Source organism: Pongo pygmaeus, chromosome 6 (assembly GCF_028885625.2).
Source record: "Pongo pygmaeus isolate AG05252 chromosome 6, NHGRI_mPonPyg2-v2.0_pri, whole genome shotgun sequence".
NCBI lineage: Eukaryota > Metazoa > Chordata > Mammalia > Primates > Hominidae > Pongo > Pongo pygmaeus.
The window spans coordinates 100,568,444-100,586,292 of record NC_072379.2 but is presented as its reverse complement, the minus strand read 5'-3'; the positions used below and the strand labels follow the sequence as shown (position 1 = coordinate 100,586,292).

Below are 17,849 nucleotides of genomic sequence, written 5' to 3'. Positions count from 1 at the left end.
GACAGGGTTTCACCATGTTGGCCAGGCTGGTCTCGAACTTCTGACCTCAGGTGATCCACTTATCTCGGCCTTCCAAAGTGCCGGGATTATAGGCGTGAGCTACGGTGCCTGGCCCATTGCCTTTTATGTTTATTCTAGGTATAAGTGTATTTCACTCAGTATGTATTTATGCCTGCTGGAGACATTATAGTATTGTAGTCTATGAATGCTGACTCGAGCCAAATTGCCCAGATTATAATTCTGGCTTTCTCATTTCCTAGCTGTGGGATCTTGGTCAAAATACTAATCCCATAGTGCCTCTATTTCTTTATCAGAAAATAGGGGTCATAGTAGTAGTAATGTATAAGAATTAAATAAATTAACTTTTGTGAAGTTCTTCAGAACTATCTGGTAAATTGTAAGTACTCAGTTTATTGTTAGTGTTGATTACTGTTGCTGTTGTGATTGTTGTTCCTACTACTGCTTTTTCCAAGAAATAGTGTTTGATACTGTGGATGATACAGAGATAAATAAGATACAGCCTTCATTATAGATTTGAAAAACAAGTCTCTTCATTATGTATACACTTGATTCTTTTGCTGGTTCCATAATGTGTTCATTTCTAGAGAGGCGCCTTTAATCCTTCATAGCTTTATAGTTTCCATGAATTGTTCATCTTTGTCTTGTACAGAGTAGAAGTAATAAAATGTTTATTTCTTCTTTTTCTTCCTTCTTCCCCTTATTTCTCTTTTTTCCCTGCCATCTCTCCATTTTTTATTGTTGCAAGGAAATATTTACATGTTAAACAGTTCCTTAAAAAGCCCTCTGGGGTTAAATATTTTTTTCCTCAAAAACTATAATCATCTAATTCTCAAATGAAAATGCTTAAGTGAACAAAATTTAACTGGAATTCTTCACATTTTAACATAAAAGTCAAAGATTAAAATTGGAATGAGAAAGGACACGTAAATGAATGCTAGCAAACAAAACAAACATCTGGTCATTTTAAAAGTTGTGTATTTTGGCTAGGTGCCATGGCTTATGCCATAATTCCAGCACTTTCCAAGGCTAAGGTGGGCGGATCACCTGAGGTCAGGAGTTTGAGACCAACCTGGCCAACATGGTGAAACCCCATTTCTACTAAAAATACAGAAATTAGCCAGGCGTGGTGGCCGGCGCCTGTACTCGCAGTTACTTGGCAGGCTGAGGCAGGAGAATTGCTTGAACCTGGGAGGCAGAGGTTGCAGTGAGCCGAGATTGTGCCACTGCACTGCAAACTGGGTGACAGAGCAAGACTCCGTCTCAAAAAATAAAATAAAAGTTGTGTATTTTGAACATAGTTCTCTTTTTTTTTTTTTTTTTTTTTTTTTTAGATGGAGTGTCACTCTGTTGCCTAGGCTAGAGGGCAGTGGTGTGATCTCGGCTCACTGCAACCTCTGACTCTCAGGTTCAAGCGATTTTCCTGCCTTAGTCTCCCGAGTAGCTGGGATTACATGCATGCGGCACCATGCCTGGCTAATTTTTGTATTTTTAGTAGAGATGGGGTTTCACCGTGTTTCAGACTGGTCTCAAACTCCTGACCTTAGGTGATCCGCCTGCCTTGGCCTCTCAAAGTGCTGGGATTACAGGCATGAGCCGCCGCACCCGGCCTAGGTTAAGTCTTCATGTAAAAATCTTGGCCGGGTGCGGTGGCTCACGCCTGTAATCCTAGCACTTCGGGAGGCCAAGGCGGGCGGATCACGAGGTCAGGAGATCGAGACCACCCTGGCTAATACGGTGAAACCCCGTCTCTACTAAAAATATTTTAAAAATTAGCCAGGCATAGTGGCGGGCGCCTGTAGTCCCAGCTACTCGGGAGGCTGAGGCAGGAGAATGGCGTGAACCCGGGAGGCGGAACTTGCAGTGAGCGGATATCACGCCACTGCACTCCAGCCTGGGCGACAGAGCGAGACTCCGTCTCAAAAAAAACCCCAAAAATCTTATGATGTATATAAGGACTTCCAAGCAGCAAACCTGGAAATCATTTTTAGCCCTTCCATCTTAATCACTCCAAAATATTCTTGTTGATAACAGTTATGGTATTTCTGCTTCTGTAAACCACCACCAGTTTCTCACTCTTTCAGACTGTCCTCTTCCCTGATACAAAAATTATGTGAATATCAGATCTTCTCATGTCAACATTGCCTATTGCAGTAGTCCCAATTCCATATACACAAAAGAATCGTCTAGGTCGTTTCATAATTAGTTCCCCAACTTGGAGCCAAAGGATCTATATTTTTACCTAGGTCTTTTAGCTGGTCCTTATATAGCCAATCCAGGAGATACTGGCCTATAGAATAAATTCAGTCTCTTTATTATGTTCACAGTCTGATCCCAAATATCCTTATCTTCTCTCCTCCTTAGAGTACCTTCTCCTTCTTTTAGTCTTAGGCTTTATTTACATCAAACTTCTCAATTCCCCACATAGATTATACACTGAATCTGCTGTGCTTATGTATATTTCCTTCACTTTTTATGGGATAACTTTCTTTTGATATCCAACTATGTCATAGCTCCACACACTCAACAGTTAGCCACAGCCTCTTTATTCCCTGTATACTGCAGTCATACTTTGGCTGGACATAACTGTCTCCCCAGCTTGAATGCTGAGGGTCAAGAACAGTTTTGTTTCCACAGTGCCAAGCACAGTGTCTGAGATACATTAAGTGGTGTTCAATAAATGTTTGCAGTAAACCAGGAGGTATTTAAGTTTTATGTGAAAAGCTGAAGAATATTTTACTATTTTCTGAATAGATATACAAAGTTTATGTATTAAATTTTCTGTTTTAGAAAATACCAGAGGAATTTAATGTATTTAATTTAATACAAGAAATGAGAACACAAAGGCATTCTGCAGTACAAACAAAGGTATAGTTGTTTGTTTCCCTTTATAAACTATTTTATAAATGCTTTCTTCTTTTTTAAAATTTTTGTTTGTTTGTTTTTTAATCATTTTTCTCCTTCATAGGAGCAATATGAGCTTGTTCATAGAGCTATTGCCCAACTGTTTGAAAAACAGCTACAACTATATGAAATTCATGGAGCTCAGAAAATTGCTGATGGAGTGGTAGGTATTCTTGGTCTATTAATTTTAGGAAACTTTTACTCTTTGTTAAGATGTAATATTTAGCCCTTTTTTTGGTCATCTTGTGTTTTGTCTAACATGAGAAGAATATCCAGGACACTTAACATTTTTACTTAAACTCATTTCCTTCTTATTTGTATCTGTATTATGATGGCTATTTAATGACTCCAATATAAGGTAAATTATGTTCTAAATGAAATAAAGTTAGGAAAGATCTCATGTCAAAAATCATATAATTTGTTAATGTTTTACTTTTTAAAAAAATAATTGCATTGTTCTCTTTACTCTTCCCTTCCACCCCCACCCAAGTAATTCTGCATTGATTCTACTTGAATTTCATTTTGTATAAAGTGTTTTAGTTATTTGTGTACATGCTGTTCTTTTCTTTTCTTTTTTTTGAGACAGAGTTTCACTCTTGTTGCCCAGGCTGGAGTGCAATGGCACAATCTCAGCTCACTGCAACCTCTACCTCCCAGGTTCAAGTGATTCTCCTGCCTCAGCCTCCTGAGTAGCTGGGATTACAGGTGCACACCACCGTGCCCAGCTAATTTTTGTATTTTTAGTAGAGACGGAGTTTTGCCATGTTGACTAGGCTGGTCTCGAACTCCTGACCTCGGGTGGTCTGCCCGTCTTGGCCTCCCAATGTGCTGGGATTACAGGCATGAGCCAACACTCCTGGCCTTGTGTATATGCTTTCCAGTTAAGCAGAATTAAAGAGCCATAGTTAACTCCCTTTTGTTGTGTTGTAATTCGGTGTTATTTTAGCCTTATAACATCTTACTGGATATTCAACTTCTAGACCTGACAAAAACACTGTATTCTCTTAGTGTTCTCATTTCTGCCTTTGTTTTCTAACCAATTGTCTTTTTTCACTTCTGTATATAACCACCTTGTCCCTGAAGGTGCTGAGCTTTTTTTTTTTTTTTTTTTTTTTTTGTAGAATTTGTTTACATCTTTGTCATTGAAAACCAAGTATGAGAAAATAAGTTGCAAAATTTATAACCTTCATTTTCCTTTTCTCCCTTTAAATGGTTTTGTCAGTTCCCAGAATATTTCTTTGAACTTTCTTGGTTTTCCAAATGACAGATTTATTACCAAATGCTGATCTCAGTTTGTTAGGATAATCTAATATTGGTCCATAAGTTTTAGGAAATATGCATTTCTTTTATTAGCCAAGTGCCAATTTCACATTTTTAAGTTTTATGTGACCTCATTCTTATTCCTTCATTAACATAGGAATTATTGTGCAAGGAAATCCTCCTACAATGCCTTTAGCTTAATTAAATCCTATTATGACATGCTCGGAATCTAGCCAAATATTTTATAGTGTAGAATCGAATGTGTTTTTGTTTCGTTTTATTTTGTTTTTTGAAATGGAGTTTCGCTATTGTTGCCCAGGCTGGAGTGCAATGGTGCAATCTTGGCTCACCGCATCCTCCACCTCCCAGGTTCAAGCAATTCTCCTGCCTCAGCCTCCCTAGTAGCTGGGATTACAAGCATGTGCCACCACGCCTGGCTAATTTTGTATTTTTAATAGAGACGGAGTTTCTCCATGTTTGTCAGGCTGGTCTCGAACTCCCGACCTCAGGTGATCCGCCCGCCTCAGCCTCCCAAAGTGCTAGGATTACAGGCATGAGCCACCGCACCCGGCCTCAAATGTGTTTTTTGTTTGTTTTGTTTGATTGGTTTTTTGGTTGTTTTTTTGGTGACGAAGTCTCACTCTGTCACTTAGGCTGGAGTGCAGTGGCGCAATCTCTGCTAACAGCAATCTCTGCCTCCCGGGTTCAAGCGATTCTCCTGCCTCAGCCTCCTGAATAGCTGGGATTACAGGCATGTATCACCATGCCCAGCTAATTTTTGTATTTTTAGTAGAGATGGGATTTTGCATGTTGGCCAGGCTGGTCTCAAACTCCTGACCTCAGGTGATCCCCCTGCCTCAGCCTCCCAAAGTGCTAGGATTATAGGTGTGAGCCACTGTGCCCGGCCAAACATTTATATTATTTTGTATGATTTAATCTAAGTTGAGATATTTAATATTTCAAAAAGCTGAGTAGGCTATAAACACTTTTCTTTAATTTTGGGGGGTTTTTTTTGAGATGGAGTCTTGCTCTGTTGCCCAGAATGGAGTGCAGTAGCGCAGTCTTGGCTCACTGCAACCTCTGCCTCCCGGGTTCATGTGATTTTCCTGCCTCAGCCTCCCAAGTAGCTGAGATTACAGGCGCCCACCACCATGCTCAGCTAATTTTTCTATTTTTAGTAGAGACAGGGTTTCACCATGTTGGCCAGGCTGGTCTTGAACTCCTGACCTCAAGTGATCCGCCCACCTCAGCCTCCCAAAGTGCCGGGATTACAGGCATAAGCTACTGCACCCAGCATCTTTAAACTTTAATTGAAAAGTATTTCTGTTTTATTCCGTGAATTCAAGATTAATTTCAAAGCTAAAGTTTTTATATCTGGAAATACAGGTTTTTAGGCTGGATGCGCAGTGGCTCATGCCTGGAATCCCAGCACTTTGGGAGGCCGAAGCAGGCAGGATCACCTGAGGCCAGGAGTTGAAGACCAGCCTGGCCAACATGGCAAAACCCCATCTCTACCAAAAATACAAAAAAGATTAGCCTCCAAGACTCACGGGTACACCATCTTGCTGAGTTTATTTTTTTATAGAGACGAGGATTTACTATGTTGCCCAGCCTGGTCTCAAATCCTTGGACTCAAGCAATCCATCCACCTCAGCCTCCCAAAGTGCAGGAATTATAGGCTAAAGTTCTTTTATTGCAATATTGAGTGTTTGGGTTTTGTTTTGTTTTGTTTGAGATGAGGTCTCGCTATTTCGCCCAGGCCAGAGTGCAGTGGAACAATCAGGGCTCACTGTGCCCTCAATCTCCCGGGCTCAAGCTTTCCTCCTGCCTCAGCCTCCCAAGTAGCTGAGACTATAGGCACGTATACCACACCTAGCTAATTTTTAAAAAATTTTTTTTGTAGAGATGTTGTCTCACTATGTGCCAGGTTGGTCTCGAGCTCCTGGGCTCCAACAGTCCTCCCCCACCTCAGCCTCCCAAAGCACTGAGATTACAGGCATGAGCCATTGTGCCCAGCTATTGTTGTATTTTTTAAAGCTTTTAACTATATTTAAATAATCTCCAGAAAATATGTGATAAATACTGCATCACGTTTTCATTTTTTTCTCATTAGATCAAAGTCTGATCTTTGTAAGGTTTTATTCCATTGAATCAATCCTTTTTTAATACCCTGAAATCTATAGTAGGATTATAATTCTATCATAGGCTCTTTCTAATAGGTCAGAGCTTTACAGGAATATAATAAAAAAGTCATACTTTGTAGGAGATGAGATGAAATAATACCCATAGCAGATGAGTAGTTACTTCAAACCCACTTCCTTACCTCACTGCATGGTACATAGTAGACATAAACTAAATGTTTGAGAGAAATCTCTCCATAGATGAATGGATAAATAGTAAAAAAACAGATAGAAGAAAAGATGGATTATCATTCCAGATAACTTTTTAATATTTTCTTCTTAAGAAATCATGTTTTCTGTAAACTTGTAAATATAAGTGACTCTTTTTATAGGATGGCTGTCTGTGGTTGCAGACCATAAATCTTAAAGAAAATGTGGAATCTGAAAAATTGAGAAAAATCATCTTAGAACTGTGTGGTTGAATAAAATGACTTGAAAGGTGTATTTACTATTTAGAAGCTATGCTGTGAGAAGTAAAAATAAGTCCCCACTTACTACTTTTCTGACAATTTAGTTAATCGGTTAAAGTTTTGTTTAAATGTTCTGCGTTCCAGTATTATTTCTGTAGAAATTTTAGTTTGATATACTAGTTGGTTATTTAAGACTTTAAAATAAATAGTATTTTTTAGAGATATTTATAACTACGGTGACTTCCTGGAGTGAGAGATCTAAAGAGAAAATTTATTCTGTAAGCCTGTATCATATTGACTGAGAATTTAGAAGTACCTTAATAAGCAAACATCTGTTAAGTTGTGCAGTGTGCCTTTTTATCTTGTATGTAAAGGACACTGTTACAAGTACTGTCAACACCAGTATTTCAGTTCTAGAATGATTAAGTAATAGCAATAATAGTTTGTGTTATGGTCCTTTTATTGTGTTTGTATAGTACATTTTAGATGTGATAATGAATTCTGGATTTTTTTTCCTAAAATATAATTTGTTTATTTTTAAAGCACCCTGATTTATAATTTATTTTCTTCTGCAGCTGATAATATTCTTAAATATTAGATAATTTGTTTCTTAATGTTTTTGTAGCCTTTCATAAAGCTGTTATATGGAAAATAACAGTACACAAGATAACTTTAGAAAGTTCTGTTTAAAACAAGAGAACACAGGCTAGGCGCCGTGGCTCATTTCATGCCTATAATCCCAGCTCTTTGGGATGCCAGGGCAGGAGAATTGCTTGAGACCAGGAGTTTGAGACCTGCCAGGGTGACATAGCGAGATCCCATCTATACAAAACAATTTTTTTTTAATTACGTGGGTATGGTAGCACGTGCCTGTAGTCCTAGCTACTTGGGAGGCTGAGATGGAAGGATTGCTTGAGCCCAGGAGTTCAAGGCTGCAGAGGTATGATCATGCCACTGCATTAGATTATTTAATTCCTAAAATTCTTTTCCATTTCAAAAGTTGGTGATTGCTTCAGCAAGTTGTATGCATGACAAATGTGGACTCAAAAATTATAGGCAATAAAAGAGAGTCAGAAGATGTAGGTGTGTAGGAGACGAGAACTAGGAAATCCGAGAAGAACATTGTGAAGTCCAGTGACCAGGAGGTTTTGTTCATGCTGTTTAGGTAGTGGCTCTTTATCGAATTGCAGTTCTGCATTGCCACATTGATTCCTTTCATCAGAGGAAACTCAGTATGTTCTGAAAGCTAATCTCTCCCAGAAGCTCTCTTTTGGTTCTTCCTGTTAATGGCTTCATCATGCTCTTACCCAGAATGAGGAATCCTTCATGAAACCTTTACTTTGTCACATGCAGTGTTTGCCTAAAATGTCCTTACTATCTCTTCTCTTTACCCTTTCACCTGTTTTCCTTCTTCCAATCCTCATTCTTTTGTTGTCAAAATCTTACCAATCCCTCAATGCCATTCTACGTTTTACCTTAATATTGTCAACTTACTTTTTCTCAATTATATTCTTAATATTCTCAACTATAACTTTTTTTTCTGATTTCATAGCTTCATAGTACTGATTATGCCACTTTGGGGCTGTAGTATTACCCTTCTACTTTTTTTCTGGGGATTTTACCAGACTACATTTTGAAGTTAAAGATAATACTATGTCCTTCTTACATTTTAGTATCCTCTGCATTGCTGACTTTGTTCAGTGCATTTCACTAGATGTCCACATTGCCTTACCTGCAGTTCCAAAATCCAAAGAAAACATAGTTTTGTTTTGTTTGTGTGAATTCAATATTACACTCACTTGGCAACAAAATATTTCATTGACATGACATGAGTTTATGTGTGCTACAAAAAAAAAAATGCCGTTTTGTAGGTTAGAAACCATTCAAAAGAAGGAGTTTCATATGGTTTGCCTTTAATTTTTATGTAACCTACTTAATGCACATTTTGGTACAAAATATCAAGTGTTACAGAATTATGGTTATATCATTAATGGAAATAATAAGCAGATGATCAATAATATGTTGGGGTACTTTTTTTTTTTTTTGAGACAGAGTCTTGCTCTGTTGCCCATCCTGGAGTGCAGAGACACGATCTCAGCTTACTGCAACCTCTGCCTCCCAGGTTCAAGTGATTCTCCCGCCTCAGCCTCTCAAGTAGCTGGAATTACAGACATGTACCACCACGCCTGGCTAATTTTTGTATTGTATTAGAGACAGGGTTTCACCATGTTGGCCAAGGCTGGTCTCGAACTCTAGACCTCAAGTGATCCACCCGTCTCAGCCTCCCAAAGTGGTGGGATTACAGGCGTGAGCCACTGCGCCCAGCCTAGGGGGTACCTTTTTGGTGCAGAGTCTCTAAATTCTGGTGGTACCTGAGGATCTGAAACTTTGGCGACCAAAAGTCCTGATTTGCGTGAGGCACAGCAGTTCACACTAGTTGTCTAGGTATAATAATTAATAATGCTGCTTTTTCATTCTCAAAAGAGCCCTGATTTAGACAATAAATTATATGGTCACCCTACCTATAGCCAGATATTTCTGCACCAAATGCCTCGATTCTGGTGGGTGGCTTTAATTAAGGATGAGCACTTTAAGTTTTATGACATAACTCTGTTGTTCTTGTCAGGAAGTGAGATATATAAAACTATTAATTCATCAGATTATATATAAAGAGATAGAGTGCACTGAAAATTGCTAGGAAGTTGAGATCTCTAGTTTTTTAGTTGGAAATAATTGAAGTAACAGACAAGCTGTCATGATGGACATAGCAGAAGTGCCTTTTAATTAAAAACAATGATAACAACAAAACAAAATGCAGCTACAGTTTCAGAGTTCCTTAGTTGATAGTATATGTAAAGATGGCTGTTGTCTAAAATTATCTGAGATGTTGGCAAGGGTGAAAATCATTCCTGTCTTCTGGACATAACATACCCTAGAATTAAAATACCCTAGCTAGATAAATATGAGATATGTTGACAGTGAAACTAATTCAAGGCAGTATTTTCATTTCACCGCTCCCCTATTCACAGTCCGAAACCTAAAGTTCTTATACCTGTATTGACTCTGAAACATCAACGTTAATGATGTTATTGATCCTTGTGACCAGCAAGAACCAAGGATATTCCTGGGATGGGCTCTGTCTGCCTTTTTGAGGTCCATTTGGGTAGCCAGTGATATAGAAGCTATATTCCCTAATGGATTAGAGCACTCCACATAGTGACAGAGTGAGAGTGAGGCAAGAAATGGTTAAAATGAATCCTAGGACCACCAGTTTAAAAGTACTAGGTAGTAATGGGGAGTCATAAAAAGATACTCCATTACTCGGTAAATGGTATAAGCCTTATTTGTTGGCTTTTTTTTCTCTCTGCATATATTAAGTTCCTAGTGGTAGTGATGGTGGGGTGAGGGGATACTACGTTCTTTGATCCACATTATCTTGGGGAATCTGTTTTTTTACAGTAGCATTTGAGATGTGTTGAAATGCTGCTGTACACCTTGATCTTTCCAGTAACTGTGATGCACTGTTTTTTTGATACAATCTCTCCATTGAAGTCTGGTCCTTCAGGCTAAAATATAGAGCCAGAATATAAGACTTTTTTTTTTTGAACTTGGCAAAATTGGCATTGTTTTAAGGATTGAAAAGCACAGAAACAATTTAGTTGAAACATGAAGAGGAGAAATTATTCTTCTCTTAACCTTAGTGAAGTATTTTTTCCCTTGGCAGAATGAAATTAACACTGAAAACATGGTCAGCTCCATAGAGCCTGAAAAACAAGATTCTCCTCCTCCAAAACCACCAAGGACCCGCAGGTATTGTATGTCTTTGAACATTTTCTTTAAAAGCATACTTGTTTCTACTCATTGTTATTTAAAATGACAAATTCTGAATATTTCTAAATTACTTTTTAACTTTTATTATTATTTTGTTAGGATGTAACATACGTATGACAACTGATTTGTTACTGGTTTATTAAAAATTTGGTTTCATTTTGGATAAAATTTCAATAATATACTGTAGCAGAATGTGGATACTACCATGAATTGACTATAGTTTATGTTTTGATATGTGATATAACTAAAGTTTTAGTTCTAAAGATTCCCATTTTTTTCCTGATGACTAAATATGCTTGCCAAAAATTGCATGCATGTTGAAGAAGTGTGAAGATATTTAATAATGTTACTAGCAAAGATGAGTTTATTTCTTTAATTTTTCTTGCTTTTCTACCAAGCTCATTTATAATAGTTAAAATCATATATATTCCTATCTTTCTTTTCCTTCCCTTCTTGTTCAGGGTAGCTGCTTAGTCAGTAACATGGTAGTATGGAAAGAATACAGAGTCAGAAGAAGATAGTTTCAACTCCTTTTTAGCCATTTAGCTCTGGGATCTAGGATTAATTTACTTAATCCTGGGGAGAAGGAGTTGTTTAAGTATTGTCCTAAGGATTAAATAAAAAACTATTAGAATATTTTATAGTGTCTTTCTTGCACATAGATCTGCCAAAACTGATTGACTTCCCATCAAAATAAATTCTTTTATACAGGATACACCAATTGTTTCCATCTTAAAACTTTGGGGAACGTTGGATCAGATGGCCAGGGTCATGTCTTAGCATTGAGTTGCTAATTCCAAGAGATCATTCTAATGAAATCATCTCTCTCAGCAAAAGAAAAAGCCTGCAGCTTCCCTCAGTGACTGAAGGTTTGGTTAGAATCCCTGCACACCACAGGAGCAATTTACTCTCATTTTGACCATGCAAGATTCTAACTGCCTGGGAAGGAAGCTGCTGAGTACAGACAGAGGCAGTATACTCTGGTATAAAGAGGCTTTTTACATAAATAGGTCCCATTCCAAATTTTAACTTTAGCATTTGCCACTGAATGAACTTTGACAAGCCACTTCTCTGAAAACACTTTACTTCATTGTAGTGAGATACAGTACTCGTATTCTCCGTTGTTAAAAATTAGTGATAATGTATATAAAGCATGTAGTTACATGCCTGGCCTATAGTAACAGATTTTTTAAGTGTGGTGGTAATTATAGTCTCTGGAATACCTTTGCATAGTTCTCTGAGGAACCTCAGGAAGCCTATATATAGATGAGGTTAGGTCTCAACATTTAAATGTTCAAGATGTTAACTGTGTGCTAACAAAACTTATAGTAGTTCTTTCCTGTTCGATTTCCACTTTGGTACCCACCAAAACAGGTTGGCATTTTAGCCATCTGTGGAAGGTAGCCAGTTGAAACCTATAAAATATTAGTTCTCTAACTTCTCTGTTCCACATAGGAGCCCTAGAATCCTAAAAGAAACTACTGGCCCTAAAAAAATTAAGGAACATTTTTGCTGCCCGGTGTTTTAATTTGGTTTTTGAGATTGAGCCAATATAGAGGTTTTCAAAGTCTACACTGATATTTATGATTTGTATGTTCTTCTACCTCTAACTACATGTAGCAGCAGTCTCTTCTTAATTTTACAGGAAAAGAGTAGAATGTCTGAATTTAAAGCTTTTTTCCTATACCTGTTCAAAAGTTTTACTTCTGTTACTCTCTAATAAACAAAAAGATAATAAAGAAAAAAGCAAATGAGTATTAAGAAAAAATATTCAACTCAAGACAGATTTTTATTAGGCATACATTCTCAAAGTTCTTTGTGTGTGATTTTATAATACATGCATAGGTCACCTTTTTTCTTCTTCATGTAATGGAGTCAAATGCCAGAATGTCATTATTTTTGACAAAGAGAACCTTGTGACTTCTAAGTTGGGATGAGTTTTAGAACTATTATAAATTGTTCCAACATAACTGAAAATAAAATCACAAAATCATAAGATAGATAACAAGTAAAATAGTATATTTTGTTTTTCAGTATGGCTACAGTAAACACATTGTTTGTTTAAAGTACATGATGGGGCCAGGTATGGTGGCTCACGTCTGTAATCCCAGCACTTTGGTAGGCCAAGGCAGGCGGATCACGAGGTCAGGAGTTTAAGACCAGCCTGGCCAATATGGTGAAACCCCGTCTCTACTAAAAATAGAAAAATTAGCCAGGCATGGTGGCACGCACCTGTAGTCCCAGCTACTTGGGAGACTGAGGCAGGAGAATCGCTTGAACCCAGGAAGCAAAGGTGCCAGTGAGCCAGGTTCGCGCCACGGCACTCCAGCCTGGGTGAAAAAGCAAGACTCTGTCTCAAAAATAAAAAAACAAAAATAAAGTACATGTTGGCTGGGCATAGTGGCGCACGCCTGTAATCCCAACATTTTGGGAGGCTAAGGTGGGCAGATTGCTTGAGTCCATATATATATATATATAACAAAATGTGTGTTGTGTGTATATTTTATTTTATTTATTTATTTATTTATTTATTTTTACTTTTTAAACGTTTTTGTTAAAAATAAGACACACACACACACGTTAGCCTAAGCATACACAGGGTCAGGATCATCAATATCACTGCCTTCTACCTCCACATCTTGTCCTGCTGGAAGGTATCAGGGGCAGAAACACACATGGAGCTGTCATCCCCTATGATAACAGTGCCCTCTTCTAGAATACCTCTTGAAGAACCTGCCTGAAGCTGTTTAACAGTTAACTAATTTTTTTAACAATTAGAAGGAATACACTCAAAATTAACAACAAAAAGTAAGTACATGGCCAGGCGCCTGTAATCCCAGCATTTTGGGAGGCCAAGGCGGGTGGATCACCTGAGGTTGGGAGTTCGAGACCAGCCTGGCCAACATAGCGAAACCCTGTGTCTACTAAAAATACAAAAATTAGCTGGGCACTGTGGCGGGCACCTGTAGTCTCAGCTACTTGGGAGGCTGAGGCAAAAGAATTGCTTGAACCCGGGAAGTGGAGGTTGCAGTGAGCCAAGATTGCGCCACTGGACTCCAGCCTGGGTGTGACAGAGCAAGACTCCATCTCAAAAAAAAAGTACATAAGCCAATAACTATTTTCTTTATCATTATTATCAAGGATTATGTCCTGTACATAATTACATAACGCTATGCTTTTATATGACTGACAGCATAGTAGCTTTGTTTATACCAGCATCACAACAAACATGTGAATAACGCATTTTGCTACAAATTCATGGGAATTTTTCAGCTCCATTATAACTTTGTGGGGCCACCATGGTATGTGTGGCCCATCATTGACTGAAACATCACATGACTGTACATGTCTTTCAGTCATTTTTAATATTCCAATTGTTTCTGTTTTATTTTGTTTTGTTTTCAGACAGAGCCTTGCTCTGTTGCACAGGCTGGAGTGCAGTGGTGTGATTATGGCTCACTGCAGCCTCGACCTCAATTGAACCTCCCACCCTAGACTCCCAACTAGCTGGAACTACAGACACACACCACCATGCCTGGCTAATTTCTGTATTTTTTGTAGAGATGGGTTTTCTCCATGTTGCCTAGGCCAGTTTTAAACTCTTGGGCTCAAGGGATCCACCCATTTTGGCCTCCTAAAGTGCTGGGATTGCAGGTGTGAGCCGCCATGTCCCACCAGTATTCCAGTTCTTCTAGTTCTTAAAAGTGAACAGAACTAGGAATGATTGGGCATTTGACAGAAGCCCCTAATATGAAAAAACAGAGGAAATGGAGACAATACAGAGTAAAATGAAAAAGATGGGGGGGAAAAAAGAAACAATAGTCCACTTTTCTCAGTCATTGGGAAATGCTGCAACCACGAAATAAGAACTGTGGGTAATAAGTAAGAAGGTCTTAGAAATTAATAATATAGGCCAGGTGCAGTGGCTCATGCCTGTAATCCCAGCACTTTGGGAGGCTGAGGCCGGCAGATCACAAGGTCAGGAGTTTGAGACCAGCCTGGCCAATATGGTGAAATCCAGTCTCTACTAAAAATACAAAAAAAAAAAAAAAAAAATTAGCTGGGTGTGGTGGTGTGTGCCTGAAGTCCCAGCTACTCAGGAGGGTGAGGCAGGAGAATCGCTTGAACCCGGGAGGCAGAAGTTACAGTGAGTCGAGATCGTGCCACTGCTCTCCAGCCTGGGCAACAGAATGAGACTCTTAAAAAAAAAAGAAAGAAAGAAATTAAAATACTATAAATTTAAAAATTAAACAGAAGTTTGGAAAATAAGGAACTATTTCAAGAAAATGAATGGATAAAGAGAAAGTAGGAGAGAAAAGATAAGGAAATTAGAAAGCAAAACTAGAAGATCTGTCACTGTAAAACCAGTATTTTACAGTCTAAAAGGAGAGTAGGGAAGAAGAAATTAGAAAAAAAAAAAAAAAAAAGAAGAAGAAAAAATGTATTAGAATTAAAGGGCATAAATTTTTATATAGAGCGTATATACCAAGCTTTAAATATGATGGATAAAAATAAAATTGTTTAAAAAATATAGTTTTTAAAGTTACATTATGAAATTATAGAACATCCAACATAAGGACCTTGCTGAGGTTTAGAGTAAGATAAAAATAATTCTGAAATTTGGAATAAGATTTTTTTTAAATTAAAAACTTTGAAAATACTCGATTAACAAACCCATGTATCATACTCGATGTCTGTCAAGCACTGTTCTAATTGTTGTTCAGATGTTAACTCATTTAATTCTCCTAACTACCCTGTGAAAAAGTTACTGTTAAGGATATATGGGGTTTGTTAATCAAGTAAATCTGTAAAATACTGGTCATGAGGCCGGGCATGGTGTTTCACACCTGTAATCCCAGCATTTTGGGAGCCCGAGGAGGGCGGATCACTTGAGGTTAGAAGTTTAAGACCAGCCTGGCCAGCATGGCCAGCATGGCGAAACCCTGTCTCTACTAAAAATACAAAAATTAGCCGGGCGTCATGGCGCATGCCTGTAATCCCAGCTACTTGTGAGACTGAGGCAGGAGATTCGCTTGAACTTAGGAGGCGGAGGTTGCAGTAAGCTGAGATCGCACCACTGCACTCTAGCCTGGGTAACAGAATGAAACTCTGTCTCAATAAAAAATATGTAAATAAAATACTGATTATGGAAAAGTGGGAAAATACACGTAGGGAAAATAATGCACCTCAATTTATATCAAAATTTTATCTCGTCCTTTTAAAACTCATATTTTCTATTTGTATTATAATATGTTCTTAGGATAACCTATTGGTCTTTGCATATGCTTTATAAATTGTAGGAGGTGTCTGCAATTATTTTTTGTTTTAGATCGCAAAAATTTCACAGCTACTCTTTCAGATTAAGAACCTACTTGTAGGCCAGGTACAATGCCTCACACCTGTAATCCCAGCTCTTTGGGAGGACATAGCAGGTGAATTGCTTGAGTTTAGGAGTTTGAGATCAGTCTGGGCAACATGAACATGGCAAAACCACATCTCTACAAAAAATACAAAACTTAGCCAGGTGTGGTAGTGCATGCCTGTAGTCCCAGCTACTTGGGAGGCTAAACTGGGAGGATGGCTTGAGCCCTGAAGGCAGAGGTTGCAGTGAGCCAAGATCGTGCAACTGTACTCCAGCCCAGGTGGCAGAGCAGGACCCTGTCTCAAAAAAAAAGAAGAATCTACTTGTAAAACTTGAACAGATATAGGAATATCTTATGAGAGTATTGCTGTCGTTTTAATATGATCAGTATTCTGGAGATACTCATTTATCTTCTCATGTCCTATTCTAGGAATGTGGGAATGTGTCTAGAGAATCTGAACTTCACAGAGTCTTTATTTATTTATTTATTTAGTTTATTTATTTTGAGACAGAGTCTCGCTCTGTCACCTAGGCTGGAGTGCAGTGGCGTGATCTTAGCTCACTGCAACCTCTGCCTCCCGAATTCAAGTGATTCTCCTGACTCAGCTTCCTGAGTAGCTGGGATTACAGGCACACGCTACCATGCCTGATTAGGGTTTTGTATTTTTAGTAGAGACGGGGTTTCACCATGTTGGTTAGGCTGGTCTCAAACTCCTGACCTTGTGATCCGCCCGCCTTGGCCTCCCAAAGTGCTAGGATTACAGGCGTGAGCCACCATGCCCAGCCCACAGAGTCTCTTTTAAGGGGAAACCTAGTGTACCATGTGATTACTGCCAGTTATCTGGTTGGATAAAAAAAATGGTTGATCACGGGGCGGGTTGGGGGGGGAGGAAAAACTCTGAGGTGGCGTCCAGTGGCTCACCCCTGTAATCCCAGCACTTTGCGAGGGCCGAGGCAGGCAAATCACTTGAGGCCAGGAGTTCGAGACCAGCCTGGCCAACATGGTAAAACCCCATCTCTACTAAAAATACAAAAATTAGCCAGGTGTGGTGGCATGTGCCTGTAGTCCCAGCTACTCAGGAGGTTGAAGCACAAGAATTGCTGGAACCCAGGAGGTAGAGGTTCCAATGAGCCAAGATGATGCCACTGCACTCCAGCCTGGGTGACAGAACGAGACTCTATCTCAAAAACAAAAACAAAACACAAAAACTTGAATATACAAGCCCTCAAGAAGTTTGCTTCATATAAAGTTCTTAAAAAGCAACAAAGCCTGGGCAACATAGTAAACCCTATCTTCTTCTTTTTTTTTTTTTTTTTTTTTTTTTTGAGACAGGATCTCATTCTTTCACCTAGGCTGGAGTGCAGTGGTATGATCACAGCTCACTGCAGCCTTGACCTCTCCAGGCTCAGGTGATCCTCCTACCTCAGCCTTCTTAGTAGCTGGGACTACAAGCACGCACTGCCACACCCAGTTAATTTTTTTGTATTTGTTGAAGACACAGGGTTTTGCTATATTGCCAAGGCTGGTCTCGAACTCCTGGGCTCAAGTAGGCCACAGTGCCCAGCCGCCATCTCTCTCTCTCTCTCTCTCTCTGTCTCTCTGTCTCTCTCTCCCTCTCTCTCTCGCTCTCTCTCTCTTTTTTTTTTTTTTTTGGAGACAGTCTCGCTCTGTCGCCCAGACTGGAGTGCAGTGGCGTGATCTCAACTCACTGCCATCTCCACCTCCCGGGCTCAAGCAATTCTCCTGCCTCAGCCTCCCAAGTAGCTGGGACTGCAGGTGTGTGCCACCACACCTGGCAAATTTTTGTATTATTAGTAGAGATGGGGTTTTACTGTGTTGCTCAGGCTGGTCTCAAACTGCTGAGCTCAATTTATCCACCCACC

The 17,849-nt window shown here is 39.0% G+C and overlaps 1 protein-coding gene across 2 annotated transcripts in view; it reads left to right on the top strand.

Moving 5' to 3' along the window:
• The window catches only part of PTPN12 (protein tyrosine phosphatase non-receptor type 12), a 102,326-nt gene that overhangs the window by 70,295 nt on the left and 14,182 nt on the right, over nt 1–17,849 (top strand). For both annotated transcript variants that reach the window (XM_054495100.2, XM_054495099.2), the window contains 3 exons: nt 2,809–2,886; nt 2,987–3,085; nt 10,497–10,582. In XM_054495100.2, the coding sequence (XP_054351075.1) occupies nt 2,809–2,886; nt 2,987–3,085; nt 10,497–10,582 (263 nt within the window). The remainder of the gene's footprint in view (nt 1–2,808; nt 2,887–2,986; nt 3,086–10,496; nt 10,583–17,849) is intronic.